The 27905-nt window shown below is 37.8% G+C and overlaps 2 protein-coding genes across 3 annotated transcripts in view; one reads left to right on the top strand and one right to left on the bottom strand.

Annotated features, from left to right (window-relative positions):
- The window catches only part of CHPT1 (choline phosphotransferase 1), a 33239-nt gene extending 19225 nt beyond the window's left edge, over positions 1-14014 (top strand). The window contains exons 4-9 of the mRNA XM_054033399.1: positions 3084-3168; positions 4954-5085; positions 5628-5786; positions 8707-8832; positions 9420-9530; positions 13775-14014. Coding sequence (XP_053889374.1) covers positions 3084-3168; positions 4954-5085; positions 5628-5786; positions 8707-8832; positions 9420-9530; positions 13775-13819 — 658 coding nt within the window. The 3' untranslated portion in view covers positions 13820-14014. The remainder of the gene's footprint in view (positions 1-3083; positions 3169-4953; positions 5086-5627; positions 5787-8706; positions 8833-9419; positions 9531-13774) is intronic.
- SYCP3 (synaptonemal complex protein 3) lies at positions 9828-26924 on the bottom strand. 2 transcript variants are annotated; one of them, XM_054033422.1, is made up of 8 exons: positions 26777-26924; positions 23486-23564; positions 22235-22269; positions 20597-20714; positions 18527-18626; positions 17553-17651; positions 14016-14120; positions 9828-13854 (listed from the first exon to the last, which is right to left on the bottom strand). In XM_054033422.1, exons 1-8 carry the CDS (start codon positions 26907-26909, stop codon positions 13801-13803), a joined length of 723 nt encoding a protein of 240 aa, XP_053889397.1. In that variant the 5' UTR covers positions 26910-26924; the 3' UTR covers positions 9828-13800. The 2 variants fall into 2 exon arrangements, with proteins under 2 accessions (XP_053889397.1, XP_053889388.1); XM_054033413.1 differs by having other exon boundaries at positions 9828-14120; positions 26777-26909.
- Positions 26925-27905: the final 981 nt, after the last annotated feature.

Here is a 27905-nt window from a genome sequence, read left to right as displayed (position 1 = left end):
ACGGAGTTCTTCAAGAGCAAGGTCCAACTACGCCCCCACCCGGCCTTCCTCCCAAAGGTGGTGTTGCAGGTCCATAACAACCAGGACATTTTTCTGTCTGTCGTCTTTTCAAAGCCTCACAGCACCAATGAAGAATGTTGGCTACACACATTAGATGTTAGGCAGGCCATGGCCTTTTATATCAAAAGGTCTAAGCTAGGGGTCTTAAACTCAAATGACCATGAGGGCCGCATGAGGACTAGTACATTGGCCCAAGGGCCGCATTACTGACACCTCCCCCCCTCGGCCCTGCCCCCACTCCACCCCTTCCATGAGGCCACGCCCCTACCCTGCCTCTTCCCACCCCTTCCCTTCCCCCGTTCCAACCCCTTCCCCGAAATCCCTACCCCAACTCTGCCTCCTCCCTGCCCCCAGGTGGTGCAGGAAGGGTGTGGGGTGTGGCAGGGGCTCAGGGCAGGGAGTTGGGGTGTGGGGTGAGGGCAAGGGTGGGGGTGCAGGGGGGGCTCAGGGCAGTGGGTTGTGGTGTGAAGTGCAGGAGGGGTAAGGGATGTGGCAGGGAGTCAGGGCACGGGATCGGAGTGCAGGAGGGGTGCGGCAGTGGGTTGAGGTGCAGGAAGGATGCGGCAGGGGGTTCAAGGCAGAGGGTCGGAGTGCAGGGTGTGGCAGGTAGCTCAGGGAAGGGGGTTGGGGTGCAGGAGGGGTGGGGCAGGGGTGCAGGGTGTGGCAAGGGGCTCAGGGCAGGGGGTTCGGCTGCAGGAAAGGTTCGGGGGGTGGACTCTGGCCCGGCGCACACCGGGGGCAGGGCAGGCTGCCTGCCTGCCCTGCCCTGCTCCCGCGCTGCTCCGGGATGTGTGTATTGCTGTTGCTTCAGGCACCGCCCCCAGCATCTCCCATTGGCCGGGAACGGGGAACTGCGGCCAATGGGAGATGCTGGGGGCGGTGCCTGAAGCAACATCAACACACACCAATGTGCCCTCCCTTCCCCACGTTCCGGCCGCTTTCCGGAGCGGTGTGGCGGCAGGGCCGGCAGGCAGGGAGCCTGCCCTGCCCCCGGTGTGCGTCAGGCCAGAGCCGCTCTAGGTAAATGCTGGGGAAGGGCGGGGGGGCTGCAAGGAGCTTGAGGGCCACAGAAAATAACCTCGCGGGCTGCGTGTTTGAGACCCCTGGTCTAAGCCCTTCCACAAGTCTATGCAGCTTTTTGTAGCTATGGCGGACAGGAGAAAGGACTATCAGTGTTGTCCGAAAGAATCTCGTCCTGGATAACTGCCTACATCCAAGCTTGCTACAAGCAGGTGAAGGTTCTGCCTCTGGCCATCATGAAGGCTCATTCCACAAGAGCCCAGGCTTCAGCAGCAGCATTCCTTGCACAGTTATCAGTTCAGAACATCAGCAGGGCCGTTACATGGGTGTGAGTTCATACCTTCATGTCTCACTATGCCATCACCCAACAGACCTGTGACAATGCCAGTTTCAGGAGAGCAGTGTTGCAATCAGCCCATCTATGAACTCAGAGCCCATCTCCAGGGATATTGCTTGTCACCTAGCACGGAATCGACATGAGCAAGCACTTGAAGAAAAAATGGTTACTAACCTTTTATACCTGTTTTTCCTCAAGATGTATTGCTCATGTCCATTCCATGACCCGCCCTCCTACTTCTCTGTCGGAGTTACCAGCAAGAAGGAAATGAGAGGGTGTGGAGCCGGTGACACCCCTTGTACCAGCGCATGTGCATGAGGTCCAGGGGGCACTAGGGTCAGCCCTACAGATACCACTAAGGGAAAAGATCTCTGGAAACTGTGCACATGGTACACACACACCAAGCATGGAATGGACATGAGCAATACATCTCCAAGAACAACAGTTGTGGAAGGTTAGTAAACAGTTTTTTAACACAGAAACTAACTTAATAGAAGTAATGGCTTTTGGAAGGTTGGAAACAATAAATAAATAAATACATTAAAAAGATATAAATTTGTTAGGAAAGTTTTTTGCAGAGATGTCTGTGTGGTGGGAGAAGGATTTGGATAGACTAATTACCCTAGGGGAATAGCTTTCCTCTGAAAAAGTGGACAAGCAATCTCAGTCTCTTAAGAGAGATTTTCTTTAAGATACAATTTAAAATGGTGCTTTACAGGAGTCAGATGGTACTTAACAAACATGATAGATTTGAATGAGGGATAAATGTTGGAGAAATTGTGATAAGAGGGGATTATATGCATATATAGTGGACATGTCCAGTCATTAGAGAATATTGGGATGTGATTAGTCACCAAATAGTGCAAATTCTTCGGTAATACATATCCAGCAGTCCTCCTAGGGCTTCCTAGCAGAAATGGTCACATAAAAGGAAATGAAGAATCTTAGCCACTAGTAGGTGCTACACTACTGATTAACCTCTCACTAGAAAAAGGAAAAATAGTTTAAAACTAGAGGAATGGTTTTGTTTTTTTTTAAAAAAGGGAGGTTATGGAAAAATCAATGCATTAATTTCATATCTAGCAAAATACACATGACAAACAGATGTTCGATATTTGGCTGCCATTTATTCAATACTCAAAGTACATTTGCCTGCAAAAATAACCAGCACACCTGTCTAATTTTAGTGAATATTGATGGTTGATAATCACACTGTTTGATAAATGAATAGTCAGTTTCACTCAATAAAACAGTCCCTGGATGGTATAAAGACTCACTCTGCAATATGAATAAAACCCTGTTAAATAGAGAGATCTGATGATGATAGTATTTGTTTTTTCTTAAAAGCTCACTGTTGTAATTATCGTTTTGCTTAATATTTATGACAATGATTTTGTAATCGTGTTAAAATTTCCTAAATAGCTATACAGTACTAAAAAAAACCTCCTGAGTTTTCTGTGCATAACTTTAAACGATATACAGGTATTTAGCAAAGTATGTTTTTGCTTTAGTTGGTATGTAGAATTTTGTGGTCACAGAAATCATGTATTTTATATACATGACATGTCCTGAATGGATACATTTTAATTACCTAATCATTTATTCCCATTCCCTCCCCTCAAAAAACAGATGTATGAACTAAGCCTGCTTCCTCTTTTCTTTCTAGGGTTGATGTAACTGAAGTTCAGATAGCCATAATAATCCTCTTCTTGATGTCTGCATTTGGTGGAACTACTATGTGGGACTATAAGGTAAGTGTATCAAGCATTCAGACTCTCAGTTTTATCTGAATCTGTCATGTGCAGGTGTATTGATGTTTAGTAATTGCTTTTCAAATCTTCTGTGTTCAGTTTGCTGTATTTGCTAAATCTTATTTTTTATTTCAATTTTAATACATACAGAAGTTGCTTTATATACTTATTATAGGGTGCCTGTTTCCATGTAGTTCAGTACTGTATCGCTTGGATGTGATGGTGTGGTTTCTTATGCATGAATTTAGAGCTACACAGAGGAAAAAGACCCCATCTGCCATATATTAACTTTAGGCCTGGAAAATACATTTTGATTATAGTTCAAAGGAATCTTATCCACAGTCTATATTTTTCATATGTAATAGTTTCTATTACATCCAATTTTTATATTTAATTATTCCTGTACCATACATTTCTGCTCAAAATTATAATTTTTAAAGTAGACTGTCTCAATTGTAAAACAAACTGGCCATTGAAATCTACAAATCCAATGGGCTAAATTTTGCTTTATGCTGATGTAAATATGGAGTAACTGTTAAAATTAATAGAGCTGCACTGGATTTACACTGGTGTAAAAGCCGATCTGGCCCTGTAACTTTAAAATGTCTACCCAGCAGTGTTCTGGCATCAGTATATTAAAAAATATTTCCAGTCTATTTGAGGGAAGGGGGAACAGCTCATATATTTCATGTAGAATAGGACCATATAGGATTGAATGCAAATATTTTTAAAAGTTGGAAACAATTTCAGTGAAGCCTGCTGTATACTGTAGTTCCTGCTCCTGGTGGTGGTTTCATCTGTATAATACACAGTACTAGTTGATTGGAATAGATATTAATATCCTGCAACATCAAGTTAATTTTGCAGTCTAGATTATTTTGGTAATGTTTTATTGTATCTGACTCATTCATCAATCTGGCAATTATGAAATGGCAAGTTTTTAGAGGGAAATGTTGTCTTAAACAGTTTGGTTTTCTTCTCCCCAAATAGCTTTGGTTCTGTTTCTGAAACTATTAAATTTGAAATGCAAACCATAACTGGGATCTTTAGACTTCACAAACTTGGCTAATTGACTATATATTCTTTTTGTGTTAATTGGTGGATTGTTTCGAGATGCAGGAGTCTCTGCTTTAGATTTTAATGTTGAAGAAAAAACAAGTCTGTCTCCAAAAATATGTAGTCCATGGTTTCAGAAAATTTATTGCTACTCTTTTTTTAACCCTTTGCTGCCTTGGAAGTTTTCTTGAAACTGCATTTGACCCTAAAAGGTAAATATTTTGTTAAATCTATATCTGGATAATATACATAATGCAATAATGGATAATATACATAATACATCACATGGAATATTATGTAACATAATCACAAAGCAGGCAGATGGAGTTTACATTTCCTGTGGTGCTCCATTGTGCTGACCAATGAATTTAGAAAGAACTATCCTTTTTCCTCTGACACAGATTTCTGTTGAATCAAATTTGAAATAGTTAGCAAAAGTATAAAAAGAGCTTTTTAATGGTGTTGCAAATACAGCTGAATTTCAAGGGCAGAATTACCCTCCTACTTCTCCAGGATTTAAACATTCCAAAAAAAAAAAGGGGGGGGGGGGGGTTTCTATCGTCTTAAGGGCAAGACTGTACTCTAAAATTGTTGATTTGAGTATAAGTTTCAAGGAAAAGGGATAGTTCAAATGAAGCAATACAAATTGTTTTTGGAGTCTTCAGCTGCAGTTTAACTTTTTCCAAGGAATGATGTCCTTTAATTTTTTTTAAACTTTTTTCTTGCAAGATCCCTTTGATAGACCTAAAATTGAAGACTTTCCCTGTTCTTGGAATAGTGGGTGGAGCATTATTTTCCTGTTCCAACTATTTCCATGTCATCTTTGGTGGTGGAGTTGGCAAAAATGGATCTACAATCGCAGTAAGCTATTTTAGAATTTAAACTGTATTCTAATATTGGGGTGGGGAAGAAAGGGGAGTTACTGTGTTGTCTGGTTTGTATGTTAAATTCTTACATTACAAAAAAGTTAGTATGTCTGACCATCTTACTGATTGAGTATTTAAGTAATCTAATACATTGATTCTTCTGTTTGATATACCTTAATGCTGTCTGTAAAGCCATTAAATATATATATATGAATGAGACAGCTAATAAGAACTCAACTCCAGTGGTAATCCAAGTCATGTTTTCTGTATACCCTTGATTAGGGGTCTTGTATTGTCAGAGAAACTGCAATGAGGTTTGAGTTTATAAACTATAATGGGAAAGAAAAGTCAGTGCGAGTGCTCCTGCTGCACAGCAGCTCAGGACCTGATTTTTTTTCTTCCAGACATGTTGAGTACATGTGACTTCATTTGGCTTTTAGTGGAAGTTGTGGTTGGTCAGCAGTCCTAAAAATTGGGCCCAAAAATTTATGGTATGATTCAAGTTATGATAAACATTTTCTGCTTTGTGTGTTTCAGGGCACTAGTGTTCTTTCACCAGGCCTCCATATAGGACTAGTCATCACTTTGGCAATAATGATCTATAAAAAATCTACAACTCAGCTGTTTGAAAAGCACCCTTGCCTCTATGTCTTAACATTTGGATTTGTGAGTGCTAAGATCACACAAAAATTGGTGGTAAGGAATCTTGTTTGTTTGTTGTTGGATGTGTGTATTTGGTACTTACGAAAGTGAGGAATTTTGTAAGCTCTCCCACTCAACTCTGCTAATATACCCTGTTGGTTATTGAAGAACCTCTACTACTACAACAACTAATCTGAGCCTGTCAGAGACTGGCTGGAATTCAACAGGGAGACCCAACTGCCCCTTGAGGTGGCCACGTTCAAAATTTAATCCTCAAAACCCAAGGTGCCTAAACTCCCTAGGCTCCTAACTTCCCACTGGTAAAGTTCCCTAGGTACCTTAACTTCCACTGGAGGGAAATGGAGGCTGCACCTCAGTCCTGCCAGCAGTGTGCAGCTTAGCATCTAACTTTCACCTGTGCCCCAGCAGGGTTCACAAACTAGATATTTACTCACTATCTCTTCTGTGGGATCCAATCCAGGAGATGTGCTCAGAGGCCTCCTTAGAGCATAGCAACTGGATTGGGGCCTGCACAAAACAGCCTGAGGAGCAGGTGGTGATGACTCTGCCTGATCCAGAACTTGGTTCTCCCATGTCCCAGATGAGTGCCTTAATTACTGGGCTATGGGGGTGTCTCAGTCTCGTTGAAACTGTTTCACTTTTATAAAATAATTATTCATTGGGCCAAAGAGGCGGAGAGTGCAATTTCATAACCCACTGGTTAGGGCTCTAACCTGTGATGCAGGAGACTCAAATTCAAGGCCATGTGCCACTGACTATTTAATTAAATAGTCAAATATTTTGTACAAAGCGGAACAGCTTCAACAGACCCGTCCAAGAATACCCTATAGCCCAGTGGTTAAGGCATTCCTGCCTTAACTTTTTAATCTTTAGACTAGGGCATACACAGAGTTCTTCTAGACAACTGAAAGTACAATGTTATGTTTATCTACATTTTTTTTTCATTCGTAAGAGAGCAAGACTCACCAGACCGAGATCTGCCTTACCCAGACAGAAAACCATAAAATCAACAAGCTCGTTAGCACTATTCTGGATATTAATATTGGAGGACTTTTGTCTTGTGACTTTTTGTATGGGTACAGACTATTCCAGATGTCTTAAACCTTCACTGTATAGCTAAATAGCAAAGTATTAGGTTTGAGTTGAGAAGCAACTACATGGCTTACAGCAAGTATGGCACAGACTCACTGCTTAGACTTCACAAGAGCAGAGTAACAAGGAAGGACTGGATCCAGAAGGCTCAGTAAGACTGTTTTGAAGGTGTACAAGAACTTGTAAACACAGCTAGTTACCAGTCAGAAGGGGAGAAGGCCTTTGGAAGGAAGAGCTATATGTGCAGTTGTTACATAGCTGGACTGGATCCAAAGGCAGCTTTTTCTACTTAATGGAAGTCTTTGTAGCTAACACATTGACAGCAGTAACATATATGATCAGTCAGTGTCACTGAGCTTCATGGTGACATCACTTTCTTTGTTATGGGTGGTGAGAGGAGAAACTTGCATACTTATGCTTCTTTAGTGTAAAGGGGTTCTAGGGGTAACAGCAATGCTGAAACTAATTGAGCAGCAAGCAGGCATGTATTAGAGAGGCAGAGGAGACAGGGTGAGCCAAAAGCAGATTTTGTGGTGGTGCTTTTGGGCTCACCCAAACACTCACTCACTCACTCATGCCCGTCACCCCAATCGGGGTATGGGCCGCCAACCACAGATCTCCAGAGTCCTCTATCCTGGGCTATTTGCTCTAGCTGGTTCCAGGTATAGCCCATTTTTATGCTATCAGCCTGAAGGTCGCGTCGCCAGGTGTTTCTTGGGCGGCCTCTTTTCCGCTTGCCTTGGGGGTTCCACCAGAATGCCTGTCTAGTGATGTTGGTTGGCTGCTTGCGTAGTGTGTGTCCTATCCAGCCCCACCTTCCCCTTCTAATTTCTTCCTCTGCTGGAAGTTGACGGGTCCTCTCAAAGAGGTAGATGTTGCTGATGGTGTCTGGCCAGCGGATCTGGAGAATCCTTCTAAGGCAACTATTTATGAAGGTCTGGATCTTCCTGGTGGTTGTTTTACTTGTCCTCCAGGTTTCAGCTCCATACAATAAGACTGATTTCACATTGGAGTTGAACAGGCTAATCTTTGTTGCCAAAGACAGCTCTCTGGAGCTCCAGATGATCTTGAGCTGTAAGGAAGCTGCTCTTGCCTTACCGATCCTTGCTTTGATGTCTGCATCCGGGCCACCCTGTTGGTCGATGATGCTGCCTCGGTAGGTGAAGGACTGCACTACTTCCAGAGGGCTTCCATTCAGTGTGACTGGGTCATTACTGATGGAGTTAATCTTGAGGATTTTGGTCTTGTCCTTGTGGATGTTGAGACCAACCTATGATGATGTGGCTGCCACTACATTAGTCTTCTCTTGCATCTGCTGTTTGCTATGCGAAAGGAGTGCAAGGTTGTCGGCAAAGTCTAGGTCATCAAGCTGGGTCCACAACGTCCACTGGATTCCGTTCCTGTGCTCATAAGTGGATGTCTTCATAATCCAATCAATGACAAGGAGAAAGAGAAATGGTGACAACAAAACATCCTTGTCCGACTCCGGTTTGCACCTGGAAGCTGTTTGTAAGCTGCCCTCCATGGATCACTCTACAGTGTATGCCGTCATATAAGTTCTTAATCAAGTTAACCGCCTTTACTGGGATGCCATAGTGCCGAAGGAGCTTCCCAAAAAGACCTTGCTAAATAGTAGCAGAGCTTAAAGTAACTTTAAATAGAAAATGTCCTTATTAAAACCCCCAGTTTTTTTTTTTTTAGTCAATTGAACAGGTTGACTGTCCTTTTTAAGAGCATTATTTATTTGTACTGTTCCTTAATTAAAATATTTGTTACCATAATAGTTCATATTCTCAAAGTAAATTTTTCATTGATATCAAATGTCAAGCTTTGTAGCTATATTGAATCTTGTTTTATGTAGGTGGCCCACATGACAAAAAGCGAGATCTATCTTCAAGATACTGCATTTATTGGGCCAGGTCTTCTATTTTTGGACCAGTACTTCAACAGTTTTATTGATGAATATATTGTTCTATGGATAGCGTTGGTAAGCATTTGTTTTAAACTTTAATTTACAAATCCACTGAAACAGTGTTAAATACTTATTTTCATATGGAGGCCTATATAAGGGGCAGGTTGGAAACTCAGTCCCTCTTTTCCCATGCCATCATTTAAACTAGTTGTTTCTCCTTTCTTGGTACCCAATACAGTGGTAGCTGTTCTCTACAATACATGGGGCTGAAGTTTAGGACAAAAGAAAATCATGGAGACTCATGCCATGAATTCAGGCTTTTGCTTTGATGTAAATGTTAACCTGAATTTAGCAGAGTAATTTAATCATTCATGCAGATCGAAAGCTTTGTTAGCAGTGAAAATACAAAAACATGGTTAATTTGCAATAATGGTTTTAAAAAGTCAAATTGAAGTTTAAAACTTGTAAATTAAGATGGCTTTTAAGTTAGCTGAATATAAATTTAATCACTTAAATACCTTTTTAAAACTACTCACCCAACAATAGATGGGATAAACAAAGATATTCTTAAAATAAATGAACATGAGGGCAGAGCTATAGGGTAGACCCTCTGGTTTCAAAGCTTTTTTTTGTAACATGAATTTGTTTTTGTTTATTTTTAGGTCATATCTTTGTTTGATTTGCTGAGATACTCCACTGGTGTATGCATGCAGATTGCTGCTCACCTTCGCATACATGTCTTCAGAATTTCATCACTTCAAGCTCCTGAACAGGTTCAAAACCATACTGACTGACTAGTAGTTCAAGCAGAAGAGGAGAAGCAGTTAGGGGAATAATGAATGAAGTAGATTCCCTTTTCAGGAATACAGAGATAAAGCTTTTCAAGAAAAGTCAATGAAAAGCTCCGTAATTTGCTCAGATAACAAATACAATTACTTAAATATGAAGTTGTGCAGAGTCTATTGTGATTTATGCTTGTATCATGAAGCATAAAATTCCTCCATTGTATTCTAGGCATTGCAATCATTACTTTTGATCATGGATTCATCAGTCTGAAACTGATTTTCTGCCATGCACTAGATTCTCCTTGATTGAAAAAAGATAACTTTAGATTTGTAGTCAGTCTATGTACCAGAATTAAAAGTACTCACTATTGGAATTCTAAGAGCTGTTTCACTTTACACAAGAGGAAAAATGACTAATTTTCTTAAGTTTACATTGTTTCTAAAATCTCAAACTGCTGAGAATTGCTATAAAATTAATCAGATTTCCAGTCTGTGCCTAAAATAAAATTTTCAAATCAAGACTGATTAAAAATTAACCATCCAGCAACTCATTGCTGCTATTACTATAATATATGGTGTTTGACACGGTGAAGAGAAGTCAATAGAGCTCAGTGCCTGACTAGTCCAAGCTTTTTTAAAAAGCTACTGGATTTTCTTTTCCTTCCTCCCCTGCTTCATCTTTTATAACAAACTCTGCCCACCAATTCCGAATATCATTATCTCTTTGGGTACAGGTTCAGGGGTGAAGCTTCCATTTCAGCTGTTACTGAAAATATATATAGCTTGAGTTTCCTTCTAAGGCCTGGCTTCTAGTTTTGCACGCATAATTTGTAAGTAATGCTTGTTGCTTGCAAATTAGATACTTGATGGTACTTCAGCATTATCAGATGCATCTAAATGGCATACATTTTAGCTGTAGTTATTTGCAACTGTAAACCTGAAGTGCAAATCTGCAGACTAAATATTTGGCCTATATATGTATAGATCTTATCAGCAAGGATCCTTTGAACACAACAGTGCAACCTATCCGATTAACTGCCATCAAAATGTGTTCTCTGTAGTTTTTACTTTGTTATGGTAACAATGAGCTGTATGTGAGACTTTTTTTTTTTTTTAAACAGACTGTTCAAGGAATTAAGTATAACTTGTCAGTACATCGGAAAGCCTGGTATTTAAATATAAAAATCTGTCTAGAAAAAAATCTCTCACTGTTTTGTACTCAATGTTTTATCAGACACTTAACTGTATTTCATCACAGATTATAAAATGGATTATTGTAAAGCAATATCCAGTGTGATAAGAGCTCAGGCTGTGAAATCAACTGGTTGGTTAACACATTTGTCTATTTGAAAATACTGGCCAAAACTGAGGGTAATCTAAAACCCAGTGTTTAAATAAATGAGAATCAGCAGAAGAGATCTGACTTACTATTGCTAAGGGCTAGTGACACTTCCACCAAATCTAATTTTTAGGTAGCAAACATAACATAAGTCAACCCTAACTTTTCACCTCTCCAAGCTGTTTCAATAGACTAGTTACAAAAGCCCGTCAATGTGAAAGTACCCCTTATCAATTGCTGGCTTGTAGTTTAAGCAATGAAGAATGCAGTTTGCAACATTCCCAAAGCTTGGAATATACTAAACACATTTTCACTTTTGTGAAGAAACCCACCAACATTATTATTGTAATAATATCATGATATAACCTGTTAGATTTCAAGTGGTTGAAAGCTCTCAGCCTTCATGCACCTGTGATATACCTGCACTCCTCTGGTGGTGTTTCTTACTGCTTCTAATAAACTTGAAAAACATTCTGTTTAGCAAGCATTCTGAATAAAGATTATACTTTCTGGGCATGAGGTTCTCCACACCATTTATTATTTGAGAATCCTACTGGAAAACAGGATCATTGATTGCTGAGGCTATACTACTGCTGTAAAATTGGACCTGTAACTCACTTCTTGCACTGACCATGTAGACAAGGCTTAAGGGTTCATCCTCCTTACCCTGCTCAAGAAACTGGGAGAAAAGCATCCTGCACAGATGAACTTTTAACAACCATTTTCATGCATGTTATTCATAAGATAAGCAGTAATGACAACTTTACAGAGCAACTGATGCATCTTATTTAGAACTGTTAAATACTGTAAACGAGAACTGCTTCATGAAAGAATTTTCAGTGACTCAACCGTTTCTCTTCCACAACAAGCTCAGCCTTATTTTCACTAAGCAGTAGGCCTCAGAAGCTTGTGTTGTGCTCTCAAAACAATTTGCAGTGTAGGGTATAGTTGTGCCTGTGGGTATTAACATTGTGCCGTAATAAAATTATGTTGTAGGCAATACTTTCTATTGGACTGAAAAACATTTGTTTGACTATATCATAGCAGAAACGAGTAAAACTTACAGCACTATCTGATTATACTTAAATGACAACTTAGAGATAATATAAGTGGAGTTCCATGACTTGGTAGACACCAAAGAGTCTCACACTTTAACATGTCTTCCCAACATGTGTGAATTAGCTCTGAATGAGTGTTTATTGCTCTGAGTCCTAATAACTGTTTTGGAAGAGTGTGGGTGCAATGGTGGTTACTAACTCAAAATTCCAATCTCAGATAAGTAGCTTAGTTGTTTCCACTGCATAGGCCATTACAAATCCCCTCTCTAGAAAACTGTTCCCCTCCTCTATCCCAGTTTTAAACAGGGACTGAAAAACTGCCCTGCTAATATGAACAGCTGGCCTAGACTTCCCTATCCAGAAAATAGTGCAACAGTAACTCCCTAAAATATGACACAGGCTCCAGAATCCAGGAAGCAGTCAGAAAACTCGGGGAACCCAATTCCAAAATGTAAATATTAAGTAATGGACAAATATTTTATACAGAATCTCTAAGGTCTGATTTTGGAACCCTTTGGGAAAGTGCATTTTTAGGGCAATTCTAGAAAAGACTGGAAAAAAAATCACTCCTTATGGGCATATTACTATACATTCTTTTATAGAATCAAAGCTAAAACTGTCATTACAACTCGTGTTAGTTTCTCCAAGTTATATTTGTTAGTGATGTCAAGCAGCTAATGACCAAATGTTATTTTTTGTATTAAATCAAAATGTTGAAAATATTTCAGGGATTTCCTAAATTGTAAGAAATGAATGTGTATACAGTGGTTTTCTGTAAAACAAATGCATGAAAACTCCAACCTGGCTGTAAAAAAAAGTAAATCAGAATTCACTGTACTCTGATATACAAAATATAAAGAATTTACTTTAAAAACTTAATCTTCACTAAACTGCTAATTTTTTCAAAAAGCAGCAAGAACTACCCTTCCAACTACAGCTCTGGAGATGGGCATCTACTTTAGTATCTCTTCCAAAATGGTCCACAGGAACTGATAGTATATAGATGTGTAGTGTTATCAATAATCACTGCAGACTGTGTTGTAAATTGTTGTTTATTTTGGCTCATTTAAACCAATTATGTGCGCTATGCTGTAAAGCCAAAACAGCTGGTTTAACATGACTAACGAGTCTTGCCGCCTTGGCAAACGTATGTCCTTGCTAGTGCAGTAAAGTACAACGTACAGCTTATAATAAGGCTACTAATGATACTTTAAAAAAACCCCTCAAGATGTAGTCTAATAACCTAAAGTACCAAAGAAATATAATTCATGTGTAGCATACTTTTAATTCCTAAACTTTCCAGTATGTTATCCTGCTAAATATGCAAGATGTACACACAGAACCTAGGATTATTTTGGTGGTTTCTTTAGTTCACAAATTATAAAGTTGCAAAGGTACATTTTTGCATAACAGCATCAAGTTTTTAATGTGTCCTTTTAATCCTGTGATGTCATTATTGGTGGAATTTTGTGATCCATTTTGCATTAATGCTACCTATGGTACACATTCACCTGTTCCAAGAGGTAAACATCTATTAACCTCCATACTGCTATAGTCTTGCATTTTATAATACTGCCTTAGTGTTAGAAAAGCAACTCTCACTGCAACAAGGTTAAGGAGGATTCGGGCAGACATATTAATAGTTTCTGAGGAAAGAATCCAGTTTGCAATCTCTTCCATTAAGAACATGAAAAATATGACTAGCAAGTTCACTAGTAACATTATTGAAACAATACATGTAACAGTTTGATTAACAGGAACTCTTAAATTGGAATTTTAAAGGAACAGACTTATTTTTCCATGGCTAATGGCTATAATTGTATCATGTTACTTAGGTGCAAGTTGTTTCTTCACTGAGCCATCAGAATAACATGGACTGAAGAGACTTGCGAACAGTTGCCATCTCTTGCTGTTGCTGTTACAAGAAAGGAGATAACACAGAACAAATGCAACATTTAGGAAAAAATACCACATCAGTCTGATATATTAAAAGTGAATGTTAAATGATTTTTCTAATTAATGTTCTGTCGTTTCATTTTTAGCTGTTTTTCCCCATAAATCAATGTTAATACTTACAGTGTCCATCATGATTTTCTTTTGCAACATAGCCATTTCCTTGCGAAGTTCATTTTGTGCACCTGCTAGAAGGTTTTCATGATTTTTCTCCAGTTCTTCCATACTCTAAATGATAGAAATTAACTTAGTATAAAACTGCTAATATTTATTGTCAGTTTTGGTTTAACAAACCCCTCCCCTCCCCCCAAACCTAGATTTCCAAACAAATCCTGTTCACAAACCAGAAGTAAACAGAACTCGCTGAGCACCATACACCACTGGTACCACAATCACTACAGAGTTCTGAACTGACCAGTCAGCCACACACCTCATTTAGAACCCCAAGTATGCAATCAGGCAGCAGAGACTTTAAAAAAAATAAATAAATAAATAAAAAAGGAAATACAGTACAAAACTGTGTTAAATGTAAACTACTAAAAAAGAAGGGGGGGAGGAGTTTAAAACGTTTTTGACAAGGTAAGGAAACTGTTTCTGTGCTTGTTTCATTTAAATTAAGATAGTTAAAAGCAGCATTTTCTTCTGCATAGTAAACTTTCAAAGCTGTATTAAATCAACGTTCAGTTATAAACTTTTGAAAGAACACCCATAACCTTTTGTTCAGAGTTACAAACAATCTCTCCGTTCCCGAGGTGTTTGTAACTGAGGATCTACTGTACCATAATTAGCAAATTACAACCTTCACAAAAGGGATCATAATTTCATCTTCTAGAGTTATCCCACAACTGGAATTTCCAGTTTACAACAATATACTGACTGTTGATTAGACTGCCAACACCATGCAAAATATCTTACTTGTCTTCTAGTGGGTTAAAAGGGTACTGCATAAAGTTGACTTGGTGAGAGTAGAGCATGAAACTGAGTAACAGCTGAAAAGGGCATCTTGTAACAGTGGTGTTTTAAGAAAACAACTACATGCTGAACACTAACAGTTCTAACAGAAGCCAATGAGAACTACAGGTGTAAAGTGCCTCTGATAATCAGGCCTGAGATATATTCCTCTTTTCCTCCTCCTGTATTCATAACTTAAATGCCCTGCCCTGCACCACTTTCGCGTACTGTTTGGGACCTGTAATCCTGCAAATGCTTAATATTGTGCCTAACTTTAAACGTTAGTTGTCCCATCAAGATAAGTGGGGCCACTCAAAAGCATGAAGTTAAGCTTGTGTGTAAAGGTGTGCAGGATCTGAGTCCTGATTTTATTTGGAAGTTCAAGCTCTACCACAATCTTTTATTCCATTCACTTTGCATCTTAAGTAGTAACTGTAATTTGTCTTTCTAATTTTAATATTGCTTTTCTATGACCTATTAACTGAAAGTTTGAAAGTACTAAGGTATGGTTAAATACGCTTTTATTTCAAATGTGTTCGTCTAATATTAAGTTGATAGGTAACTAGGTTTTAGGTTTGGTTTCTGTTTTAGCAACAGGGTATGAGAGCACCTGTTTTGCTTTCATACTAACTGTGAGATTTGAAACCTACTCTAAACTAGACTTGATTGAAATTGACAGAAAAGTTTTCCTGCCAAAAAATGAGGTTTTGTGGGAAAATGTCATTTAACAAAACTTCAATTTTGATGTGAAATTTTGAAACGAAACAAATTTCCGCTTCAGTTTGTTTTTTCCCCTCACTCCCTTTTCTACTCTACCACTTAAAATCTTCCATAACATTTTAAAAGTCAAAGGGGATGGGGGGGAAGGGGCATTATTCATTTTACTGCACTCAGAGGGGGAAAACATGAAATTTGTTTTTCTACAAACAAACAAAAAATGAAACAAACCCTCAAACCCCCAAATGTCATTTCAAACCCCACACAAAAAAACACACCTTTCAAATTTAAAACATTTAATTAAACTTTTTTCATTTTGTTGAGTAGGTCTACTCCAAATTAAATTTCATTTTTTCTCTCTCTTTTTTGGTAGCTATGTCTAATTTTTTTCATAACTGTTATTAACTTGGAAATTAGTGTAAAACTAATACACTATATAGTAACTTTTTAACATAACCAGATTCTTCATGTCCAGCTAACTATGAAACTAACCTATTGCTGACCACAGAAAATGCAAGAACACAGACTCGAGTACTGCTGACAACCTTTTTTTTTTTTTTTTTTAATTGTCTATGGTAGCAGTTAAACTGTTTTCTATACCAGAGCTCAGGGAAATGTAGAACAGTGGTATCTTGGAAACAGATGGACCTATTCTTAAATCAGCTTTGATTAAAAAACCACATACTTGGTTTAAACGAGAGAGATACTATTTATATTATTCATCTCACCTATATTCCAGAGCTATGTTCACCTGGCTTCTGAGACAGGGAAGAAGGTAAAGATACAATATAGACTCTTCTTCATTCAAAAGTTAGCAGATCTATCTTATTTTAAAATAAGTAGTGATCACTTTACAGTAAGAGTACATCTATAAATTGTATAGGAAGGGTTAACACGTGAATGTTTTAATAACTTAGATAATCAATTGTTGAGTCCATAATCTATTATACATATTACTTATGTCTGTAATGTTAATCATTTATTAACCATTTATGTTAAGGGTATGATTATAAAGTGTGTACCACGCTTTCAATATAATATCAAAATACATAGTAAACCAACAAAACCCCAGAAAGTCAGTTAAACTGAAGTGAATATTAACTGCCCCAGTTGGGCCCACTTTCACAGAAGATCCCTATTTTGGACTGACTTTTGTTGCTGGCATCAAACTGCATACTCAGTTTTAATATTGGATTATTAAAAGTATTACCCACTGTCCTGTAGTGGGAATGAAGCATAACTTCTTATCATAAAAACTATTTAAATTTTATTTTAATTTATTTAAAATGAGCATTTATCTTTCTACAAATAGCTATTTGTAAAAAGATTACTGACAATGGGTCACTATTCTATGGTAGCCATTCACTCTTACTGAGACCACTACCTCTAACACAAGCATAACAAATGCTAAATTTTGACTTATGCTTTATTTTCAAATAGTGTGAAATATTTCACTATTTTATTTAAAAGAAGAAGTTTTCATAACATTAATCTAATGCCTAGTTTTCACACAAAGACACATTGGTTGAACTAAAGTTGTGGTTACTCCTAATTTGATTTCAATCTGATTTATCAGTTTAGCTTGCACTGGTAAATATATCTGTTTACCTTGCAGATGTACAAACAGTTTTAATCAGATGTGTGTGCTCACCCAGGGATTTGACTGGCTTAATTAAATCACTTTTTAAAACAGATTTTAGTTATGTGAGTACAACTTGGGTGTTTAGACAAGACCTTCATGAAAAACTGAACTATCCTTGCAGGCTCCAAAATACCACTACACAAACATTCTTGATTAATTAAAGGAACCATGTGTAAGGCTCTCTTACTAGTATCATCCTTAAATGGATTTTAATTCAATAATTATTGTAAAATATAGGGAATTTTAACCCTATTTAACTGTAAATTTCAATGCAGCCTTACCTATGGAGTCATTAAGAATCCCTCTAACCAAATCATGGTCTAGCTTTAAAAAAGGTATATATACTGGACCTTTAAGAACTGCTCATACAGCTGTTTAATTGTTTTCAGTCTCTGACTCTGAACTATTCTTGCTTGTTGAAAAACCTTCTGTTGCTGGCGAAACATATTCTAAAGCACAAAGAAGAATCATGTTAATTGACAAGCAGTAGTTAGGTCGATGCTGGCAGGGTTCAAAAGTGTAAGTTCCCCCTTCACTGGAAATCCACATTCTAGAATCTATAACATGGATCTCTGGTAGAGAATGGGGATATGCTGTCCAAATCCATTCTCTAGACCTATGTTGCTGTCAGGGGACAGCACAACTTGCAAACAGAAGAGGAAGACAATTTCTTCCAAGTAATCTGAACCAGTGCAATGTGCTCCCAGAGTAATTGTGCCCCTCTACCATTATATAGCTTCCTTACCCCATTATTAGGGTGACTGCCCTTGCTCTCTGTTCCTTGTGAACAGGATCAGGTGTAGATGCTGTAATTCCCCAATGTCATCCTACCCTACACAGAGTTGGCATCGCTTCTCTATTTCCATCCCAAGCATAATGTCCCAGTCTCTCTTACCCTACCCCACAGTCTCTAGTGATACGGGTGGAAACTTGCCCATATATAGTGGGACATTTAGGATCTGCTCTGATCTTCCATGGGAATCTTGCATCTCTGCACTGGGTCAGCATGTGGCTCCTGCACACAAGGAGCATTTACCTCTATATTGATAAGGCTAGGGAGAGACACTACAACATCAGATAGTCTTTATCACCTCTTCAGTTTGCAATACGTCTGATAATTTATAAACATTTTACACTTGGGAAGTCCTAAAAAAACAAAAGAAAACTTTAAGACACAGGCAGTCCCCAACACCATATGTTTTGTCTGAAATTCACCTAAAGTGTGTTTATGCCTGTGGGAGGTTGGTGTCTAACAAGAACAATTAGCACTTGTGAATGTATTATAAAACAAATGTATCAAACAGTTGCCAGGCTAGAAACAAACCGCTAGTTTTTCTTCCTGTTCCTCTGCTTTCTGCACGTCCATATCCCATTGTTGAAATAAAGTCAGGAACTGCTGGGAATACTCCTGGTTGAGCTTCTGCCTATAAATACATCACAATAACATCTAGCGTTAACTGATCACTTACGAAAAGTGCTATATATTATCATCCCCATTTTACAGGAGGAGAAACATGTCTCAGTTGGCATGGTCATTATAATTGTAGAGCCACTATTTCCAGAAGAAAAACTTTAAAACGTTCTGTTTATAAATAATACTGTTTACATAGGATTAGAAGATGAATTGCCCAAATGTGGGTTTCTTTGGGTGGAGGGTTTGGAAGTGGGAAGAGGAAGTTCTATTTTCTTGAAGTTGAAGACCTGGGGCTTGCATAATTTTTCTACCAATATGTCGGGAATGGCACAAAATAAAGACCTACGTTACTTTTGCTCATTAAAATGGTGAAATATGACCCTAAAAGGATTCTATGCAACAATTTGAAAAATTAAGAACATAGACATTTGTTTATGGGTAAACTAATGTCATTTAAAATTATGTAGGGGGCAGAGAGCATTTAAATACAACTACCAGGTCAATATCCAAATCAGAGCAAACACTATCAGAAATATCCAACTTGTTCTGAGTTTTTTAGGGATGTTTATGAAAAAAATTGGGGAGGTTGCTTGGACCAGCAGCAAGTGCCAAAGGCGCAAAGCCAAATACAGGTGTGTGTGTGTGGGGGGAGGCTGGCGTAAAGTCTTGAATGCTTGCCATGCATTTTAGATGAACTTCTGTGCATGTTACAGTTACCGAGACCCTTCTGTTTCCCTCCCCGCCCCCACAGAAACTGGTACCTCTCTCTCCCCACCTCCCCTCTCCCCACCGAAACTGGGACCTCTCCTCCCCGCCCTGTCCATTGCTAAGGGGGTAGGGGAATTGGGTCCCCAGGAACCACCCCCAAACATGGAGAAGGGGAGGATAGGCACTAGGAAAGCTACCCTACTATTCCACATAGGGCTCTTAATTACATTAGCCACTCTCACAGTGGAATCTTTGGCATAAAAACAAGAAGGTAGGTTTATACTGATTCACAGGAATTTAAATAAATTAGCAATTAAAACATTGTGTGTGCATGTACAATATTTTATCAATGCAAGTTTAAAATACCTACATTACTCATGGATGATAAACCAGGGGCAAGTCTACACTACCACGTTACATCAATACAGCTGCACTTCCATGGCGCGTCTGGTGAAGACGCGCTATGCTGACAGGAGAGTGCTTTCCTATCGGCATAATTTCTCCACTTCAACAAGAGGTGGAAGCTATGTCATGGGGGAGAGTGTCTCCTGCCAACATAGCGCACGGTGTGTACAGCACTTATGTTGATGTAACTACATCTTTTTCATACCCCTGAGCATCGTAAGTTATATCAACTTAAGTAGTAGTGTAGACCAGCCCCAGGAATGAGTTATGCTAGTCCTTCCAAATGAGTGCCAATAAAACCTTCATATCATATTGATAAATATTTTGAATATGGTACATATTTTATAGGTGTCTGAATTTTAAATATTTTACTAGTACCGTTTTTCACCTCCCTTTTCCTTTAATGCCTATCTCTGTGAGTAATTAAACATGCCTCAGAGAGAAAGAAAAATAATGAATTAATAGTTTAAAAAAATCCAAAAGTTACCTAAGATTTGTTTTCAGTACATAATAAAACTTATGAGTAATACTTTTTAGTTTTTAAAAAGCATTTGACTTTTTTTTAAACCAAACAATAAAATCTTACTGAAAACTTCTACTGGAAATTTTTCAGTTTTAAAGTGGAACAAAATTTTGTGTTTGCTCAGAAACTTTCATGTCAAATTTCTCTTTCATAAAATAAATGAGATGTGTTACTCTATTACTGCTGATTTAAACAAAGCAGACACACCTAACCAGATGTTTGGGTAGAATGTCCCTTATCGCCCAAGTAGATATGACACAATTCCCTGATGCTATGACAATAGATTCTGTGATCCAGAAAAACAAATTAAACACATTTTTTCCAGCAATAACTGTAACTCTTACCTCTGTTCTTGCTGTGTTTTCCAAACATGTTCAATTTTCTGGTTACTGGTTTTAAGAGAAGCCTTAGTATACATTTCTAATCTTTTCCTCTTAGCCAAGAGAGCCTTGTTAATGTCAGCTGTATTTAGACAAATAATAGTCAGAAATTGTATCATGTATTGCAACAGACCTATTATGCATTTTATTAGGAATTTCAAAATATTTTACTATTACCATTTTTTTATATAACTTGTGCATTAGTGACGCACACACAAAGTTTTGTAATTGAAAAATTGCTCATATGACTTGAGCTGCTGACACTTAAAAATATTATTTATTGAAAAAGCACCGACTAAAATTGTTTTGGAAAAATATTTATTAAAGTTACTTGGATTTAAGTAGCAAAAGTGTGGGCCTACCAACACTGTCAAAATCTTTTATATGAATATAAGTGGTAAACAATTCTCATTCTTCAAGCACATTAAGTAGCTTTAAAAAAGGATAGTTTACGTAAACATCACTGTTTTATTATGACATATATAAATTTGTTTGGAAGGGTATTAAGTAAATTACAGGTATACCCAATTTCATGCCTGTAACAATCACTTTGTTCCTTCTGCTATAAATTACTTTAAGGCTATATCAGCTGATCTCTTATTGTCCCTCTATTTTGGCTCAGACTGATGTCTCATTGCTAGCTCCATTCTTAACTATTATTTCTGTGAAGATGGCATTATCTCTTTCTCTCAACACATTTTCTGATTACTTTATATCTCATCCTTTTACCCATCTTTAGTCTACATTAGACGACATTAACTTCCTATTATTTAATTATTCAAAGACAGAAGTCATCTTCCTGTTAGATTGCTCTGACTAGCAGAGCATTCTTATATTTACCTCCAAAGCAAGAAATCTTAGGCATTTTTAAATAGTTAATTCGTATACAAGGGAGGTCCATAAGATCCACTCCTACTTTGAGGTCCAAATACAAAATATATTTATTCTCTAAGACATCTATTTATATATATTGTTGAGTAGATGTCATCTTGTCATGACCTTTCTTTCCTGTCCTCTTCCTTCCCACTCCTTTTTGCCCCTTTGTTACACAATGTGTTAATTTAGCTAATAAATTTATGTCCGTGTTTTCTTACACCCCTCCTACATTCCTGATCTTCAGTTTGTGCCTTCACTGTGACAAAAAGGGGAAGGTGAAAGAGATAGCTTTTTCACTCATACTGCCCTGCCACTCTGGAATGCTCTCCCCCAAATAACTGCGTAAGTTCTTGTCTTCATCTTTAAAATCTTCCTTTCTGCTTTAGACTGTGATTGGTATTAAACTCCACTCATGTATCCTTCCATTCTCTCTTCTTTGATCATTAGTCTATAAGAATACTTGCATCTTCACTATGTTTACATTTTAGCCCTTATCTTGTATTGTTCCATTTATGCATGTCAGTTGTCACTTTCTGCTGGAAAGTGGCTGTATCCAATGCCATAAAAAGTGATTATTTTACTCTTCCTCTCACATTAAACCTTTGATACTTTAATTAAAGCTATTGTTATAAACAAGAGTTAGACTATATACTTCCAATGTTGTTACTTAAACATTAATATTTCTTAATTCAATACTATATGAATAATATTTTAAAATATATTTACCTCCAAATCGTTCCAGCATAGTCTGTACTTCACCCCTACAAAATATTGTGTTTCAAAAACTTGATATGACTATTTTTGAACAAATGACAATAGAATTAAATCCATTGTATATACCTCAAAGTTTAACTGTCTAGTTTTAACATCTATCTATTGTATTATTATTTGTAACTGCTGACAAAATTGTCACTGTTGTATAAGACAGAAAATGACAGCAGTACATGTGCTAAGGAATTTACAAGCTAAGAGAAATACACACAGATAGGCTGCAACAGGAAATCCAGAGATAGACTTGCATGATTTTTCAGTTATAGTTTTCTATTAACTAACTTCCTGGGGACAACAAGGGAGTATTGAGTCTGTAAGGGGATATGTTTGAGGAAAAGAGAGTGAATTGGTAAACCAAAATTGGGAGGAGAATTCTATATATAAGGATGAGGGACATGGGAAGAGATAAATGTGCCATCACTGTTGGCATCACTGGAAGAGCAGAGGTGATGATACAAGACAGGGTGCAAGATGTAGACTGGGATGGATTTGTATAGCACTTTTAAGGAAAAACCTAGAAGATTAAATAGGTATGTGTAACAGTGATGAAATAGCAGAGAGATTAAATAAGGGCATGATATTCTGGGCAACAGGAAAGGAAGATCTCTCTTGTTTACATGCATCTTTTCTGTAGGGTACCATTTTCTTTGTGCCATATAAAAACTGGTTTCTATCTCAATCCCCCAGTCTTCACAGACTGGAATCTACTATCACTAAGACTTATTCCAACTCTGTATATTTTCAAACATAAGCCTCAAAAGGCTGACTTTACTTATAAAAATAATTGGATCTTTTCAGGTAGTAATGGGCACATTTAATTTTTGAAGCATTACTGTCATTCTCAAGAAAAATAAGAATTGGGGAAGAGGTTCAGCAAAATGATAAAATTGTCTAGGTGGAATTCAAACTACCTTTGGGAGAAAGCAAGAATTTTGAGAAGCCAGAAAACAAATATTAATAACTTTTTAGCTGATAGTTACAGCTATTCAAAAGTTGGCATTGCTATATAAAACATAGAAGTTTTCCTTTTTTAAAACATAACTGTAGTCTGGCCCACTTTACCAATATATTACTAATAGATTTTACTGTCTTTAAAAAAAATCTGACTAGAATCTAATAGGAGAAAAATAGGCATATTAAATTTCAGTAATTAATATTTATGTGGAAATTTTTTCTTAATAAAAATAAAATGTTTAAGCAAATTACCCCACATCTTCTTCAACTACCGCATGAGGAATCACTGAAGGTCTTTTTTTCCCATGTTTATCAGTTACTGGAGTGTCACCTTTATATATTAAAAACAAACAAAACAGACACCACTTACAAAATATTTTGCTGGAAATTATTTTACTTAAAGTGATAATTACTTATGCATAATCCTGCTTTCTTACAAGATCTCATCATATAGGATTTCCAGTCTTGGGGCTTAGCTCTCTAGCATGAAACAAGCTGCAACTCCTCTAGCTCTTAGAACTTTGGCTATCTGATGCACTGGAATCTTGGACACAAATCCTTCCCCAGCGTTGAACTGGCACTGCCTCAGTTCCCCCTATAACCGCCTCAGTCGGTTCCTGAATGCTGAAGCAACAACAGCTCACAAAATTGAACATTTGCCAAAACTCACGACAATCATCTAAAAAATGGAAATAATCTAAACTTTAAAAACAACAAATCACTTACATTGGAAACCTAAATTTGGAAGGGAAAAGAGGTGAGTGAATGGTAATATTGTGAAATTTGATAGTTTAAGTAACTATCCCTTCTTTAAAAAGATTCCAAACACACAGGATTTCCATTACTGGACAGCAAAAAACCTGAGGGCTATCTCACACTGGAACCAGAAATATATATTGCCAAAAATGTATTTATGAATGTTTTCATGTTTTCACATGTCTTAAAAAACAATCTGAGCCACAGTCCAAAGCATCACTAGACATTCCGAAGAACAACGCACTCTAGGGAGTGGGAGAGCTTGAGTATCCCTCTCAGAAATATTAACATAGACCAACAAAACACAAAATGGAGACTCTTCTCTTGAGGCCAAAACCAAACACTCGCTGCAGCGCCTCAAGTACATATATACAGAAGATGCATCCGAAGAAGTGGGCTGTAGTCCACGAAAGCTTATGCTCTAATAAATTTGTTAGTCTCTAAGGTGCCACAAGTACTCCTGTTCTTTTTGCGGATACAGACTAACACGGCTGTTACTCTGAAACCTATCCTTTAAAAGCATGATCTGTGCTGTATCCAAAATAAATCAGATGTGATCATGCCTTCTTTAGGTTTAGTCCGCTATGGAATGATGTGACAAATTCTTCAGAGTTATCAGCCAAACAAAGCCTTTACAGGCAACCCAACATCCTGCGTATGAGACAGCAGCCTAAAGTCCTCAGATTTTGCTATCTCAGGCAAATACTTTAAATTATTTAATTGGAACAATCGACGAGGGGAAAAACCAATAAAGGACAGAATGTGCCTGCATCCAAAAGAGATGACAAAATCAGCCTAGAGTTCCTGGAGAGAGCATTTTTGTTGATCGTGTTCAGAAAGTAACTGAATGAGAGATACTGGAGGGAACTGAGGCATGGTGAGGGAATGAAACATTGGGGAGGGACTCATGCCTAAGTGCCAGTGACTCTCAGGGGGAAAAAAAAATCTATAAACTAGGGCAATGGTTTTCAACCTGTGGTTCATAGATTCCCTGGGAGTCCCCAGACTATGTCTAAGGGGTCCGCGAAAGGTGACTATGAAAATTAAGTTTCAGATCCCAGAAAAGGCATTCTGTTTTTCTGATAAATCAAAAGTATGTGAATACCCACACCTCAGGTCAAAACCTGGAAGCATTGTCATTACCATAGAAGCACCAGTTTAGCACCCTTTCTCATGCTGTGTCAAATGCTATGCCAAGCACGCACAACATTTATAGTTGAATTCTGTTCAGCCAGCTGTCAGTCTAAGACTTCTATAACAGGGGTCCGTGGACTACAGGTTGAATTTCCAAAGGGGTCCACACCTCCATTCAAAATTTTTTAGGGGTTTGCATATTAAAAAAGGTTGAAAATCACTGAATGATCCTTCAGGCTCTCCCACAGTAGGAAGCTGAGATCAAAGTATGGGAATTCTGGTGTGGTACCGTTAAAGATTATTCTGCTGTTAGCTCTTTTGGACATCAACTAACCTTCTAACAAAGCTAGGTGAAGGAGAGTAAGTACTTCTTACAATACAGTTATCATCAATTCATTTTCTGACATGACATTATACAGAAGTAGAACCACAACTGTGTAAGAAGAGCATTTCCAGTATCTGTACAAAACTTCTTTTTTGAAATCAATTTTGTTGGCATCTGATGAAAATTCTGTAAAAATATATTTACACAAAATATTTGTTTGGATATATAATGTGCGAGGGACCATAGTTGAATGGTCATTACACATATAAACCATGAGATGATTGCAGCATTTGTAGTATGCGACTCAGTGACTAGAAAACTACATCATCTGCTGTTTGCGCAAACTAACTCTGTGCAAAAACCTTTCATTCACTCTAAAGGGTTGCCATCATTTGGTTGGTCAATTCTAAATTAAGTTCCATCACTGTATTTTTCTAACAAAGTATGTCCCTTATGACAAACTACACTTTCCCAAGACAGAAGCAAGAACTCCTTCACTGGCTGGCTGATCTCTCCTTCCTTCTCTTTCCCCTTTCCTTCCTTGTTATCTAGCTTCTCTTCAGGCTACCCTCTTGCCCTCTCACCCTTCTTCCTCAAGACTTCTGCCCATTTTTCTTACTGTTTTTCACTCTCCGCACCTCCCTTCTTCTCACAGCCAGCACGACAATCCAAATCCAAATCCCACCCTTTGACATGAGAACACTTTCCTTGCACAGTTAGGTACATCAATTGGCACCTGGTACACAGGTAGCTGATCTGTGCATCCTTCCTTACACCCTTTTGTCCATGTGGCTCAGACAGAGCAGGATGGAGAACAATGTCAAGCTTAACCAGAGGAGAAGAGCATGCTGCTCTTGCCTGAGCCGTGCTTCCATGTCATCAATGGTCTACTGTGAACCACAAAACAAGAGCACCATCTTGGAGACTGAAGGACAAGAGGGAGTTAAAAAAATCTTACTCTATTACAGACACCAACAATAAACCTCAGACATATAATTGCATACTACATGGAGCTGTTCAATTGTTTGAAAAAGTTCTCTCCAGGTGATGGTCAGTCAAAATCTTTAACTTAAAAGTCAAGCTATCAGTAGCAAAATTATGAAACCTTATTAAATTAGGTAATCACTGACACATAGAAACTATCTTGTTTTTATTCACCATCAGAAATGTCAACAAGAAACAGCATTATACTGTATCACTAATTTTTCAGTAACTTTAAATATCTCTCTATATATATCTATAGATATAGATAGATATACACGCGCGCACACATACACACACACACTTCATAAAACTTGATGAAAATGATTTCACGGGATATACTGCACCTTCCCTAATATCTTCTTCTGATCCACTCAAGTTTTTCTTTTCCTCTTCCTGAAAGTCATAGGCACATAAGGCTTGATCTTCCTGTATTGGTTTACCAGCTTTCCCTGCATGCTTTCTTCCAGATGGTGCCATAATCAGAGGCTTTTTCTCTACTGCAACAAATATACGGTATTTGTAACCACCTCTTCCCATGATTTTTTAAAGAGTAAAAATTCCAGTGATTCCTACTGGAAATATGAAAAAAAAGCCCTCAAGTCTATACATTTTCTGAATTACTTTAATTTTTAGCTACACTTCGTAGACTCGGTTTCTAGTGTAGTTTGCATAAAGTAATACAATTATATTTTTAAAATATTGATAGTGCCCCTGTAAATATATGGCATACATTTAGTTACTCAAAGCATTAGAGTTGTTATGTGCGCCTTTGTACAATAGTTAAAATGAATGTTTAAAATGACACATTTTGAAGAAAAGTTATTAAATATTGTTAAAAGTATGTATATGCTAAAATGACATTAAAAACCTTTCTTAATGCTTCCTGTTCAAGAAAATAACACACATATATAGTAAAATATGTTAGAGTGCATGGCTATTCTGAAATACTAAATTACATGAGCAGAATCTGGCTGTGGAGGTATTTTAGCTCACAGAAATGATTTTCAAGCCACTCTTTGGGGGTACTTCTATGTATAAATGTGTTACAGTGATCTATATTTTTAAAAATTCCTAGGAGAAGGTGGAGAAGGATGAAAAAGGGGAAATAAAAAGTAGTCTTAGGGTAGCCCTTCTTCCAAACCTGACTGTAGAGGGAAAGGTGTGACAAAGTCGGTGAGTTGCTAGATCTGAATACAATTCAACACAAGTAGGAGTGTCACCAGCTATTCCCAGACCCCAAGCAAAGATAATTTTGATAATAAAACTTTTTTCCACTGAGAAGAAAACATGTCAGCCTACAGCAATGACAATCTAAATGAGATCTCAAATAAAAGATTCAGTATCAATAAATTACTTCTACACAGTACCTTCCATCTCAAAAAGTGTTGAATTAACAAACAGATATAAACTGCTGTAGTCCTGTATAAACCAATTTAAATAAGATGATCCTATCCACCCAGCCCAAACTACCAC

Source organism: Malaclemys terrapin, chromosome 1, assembly GCF_027887155.1.
Source record: "Malaclemys terrapin pileata isolate rMalTer1 chromosome 1, rMalTer1.hap1, whole genome shotgun sequence".
NCBI lineage: Eukaryota > Metazoa > Chordata > Testudines > Emydidae > Malaclemys > Malaclemys terrapin.
The sequence above is the reverse complement of the archived record's forward strand: the minus strand, read 5'-3'. Positions and strand labels throughout refer to the sequence as shown.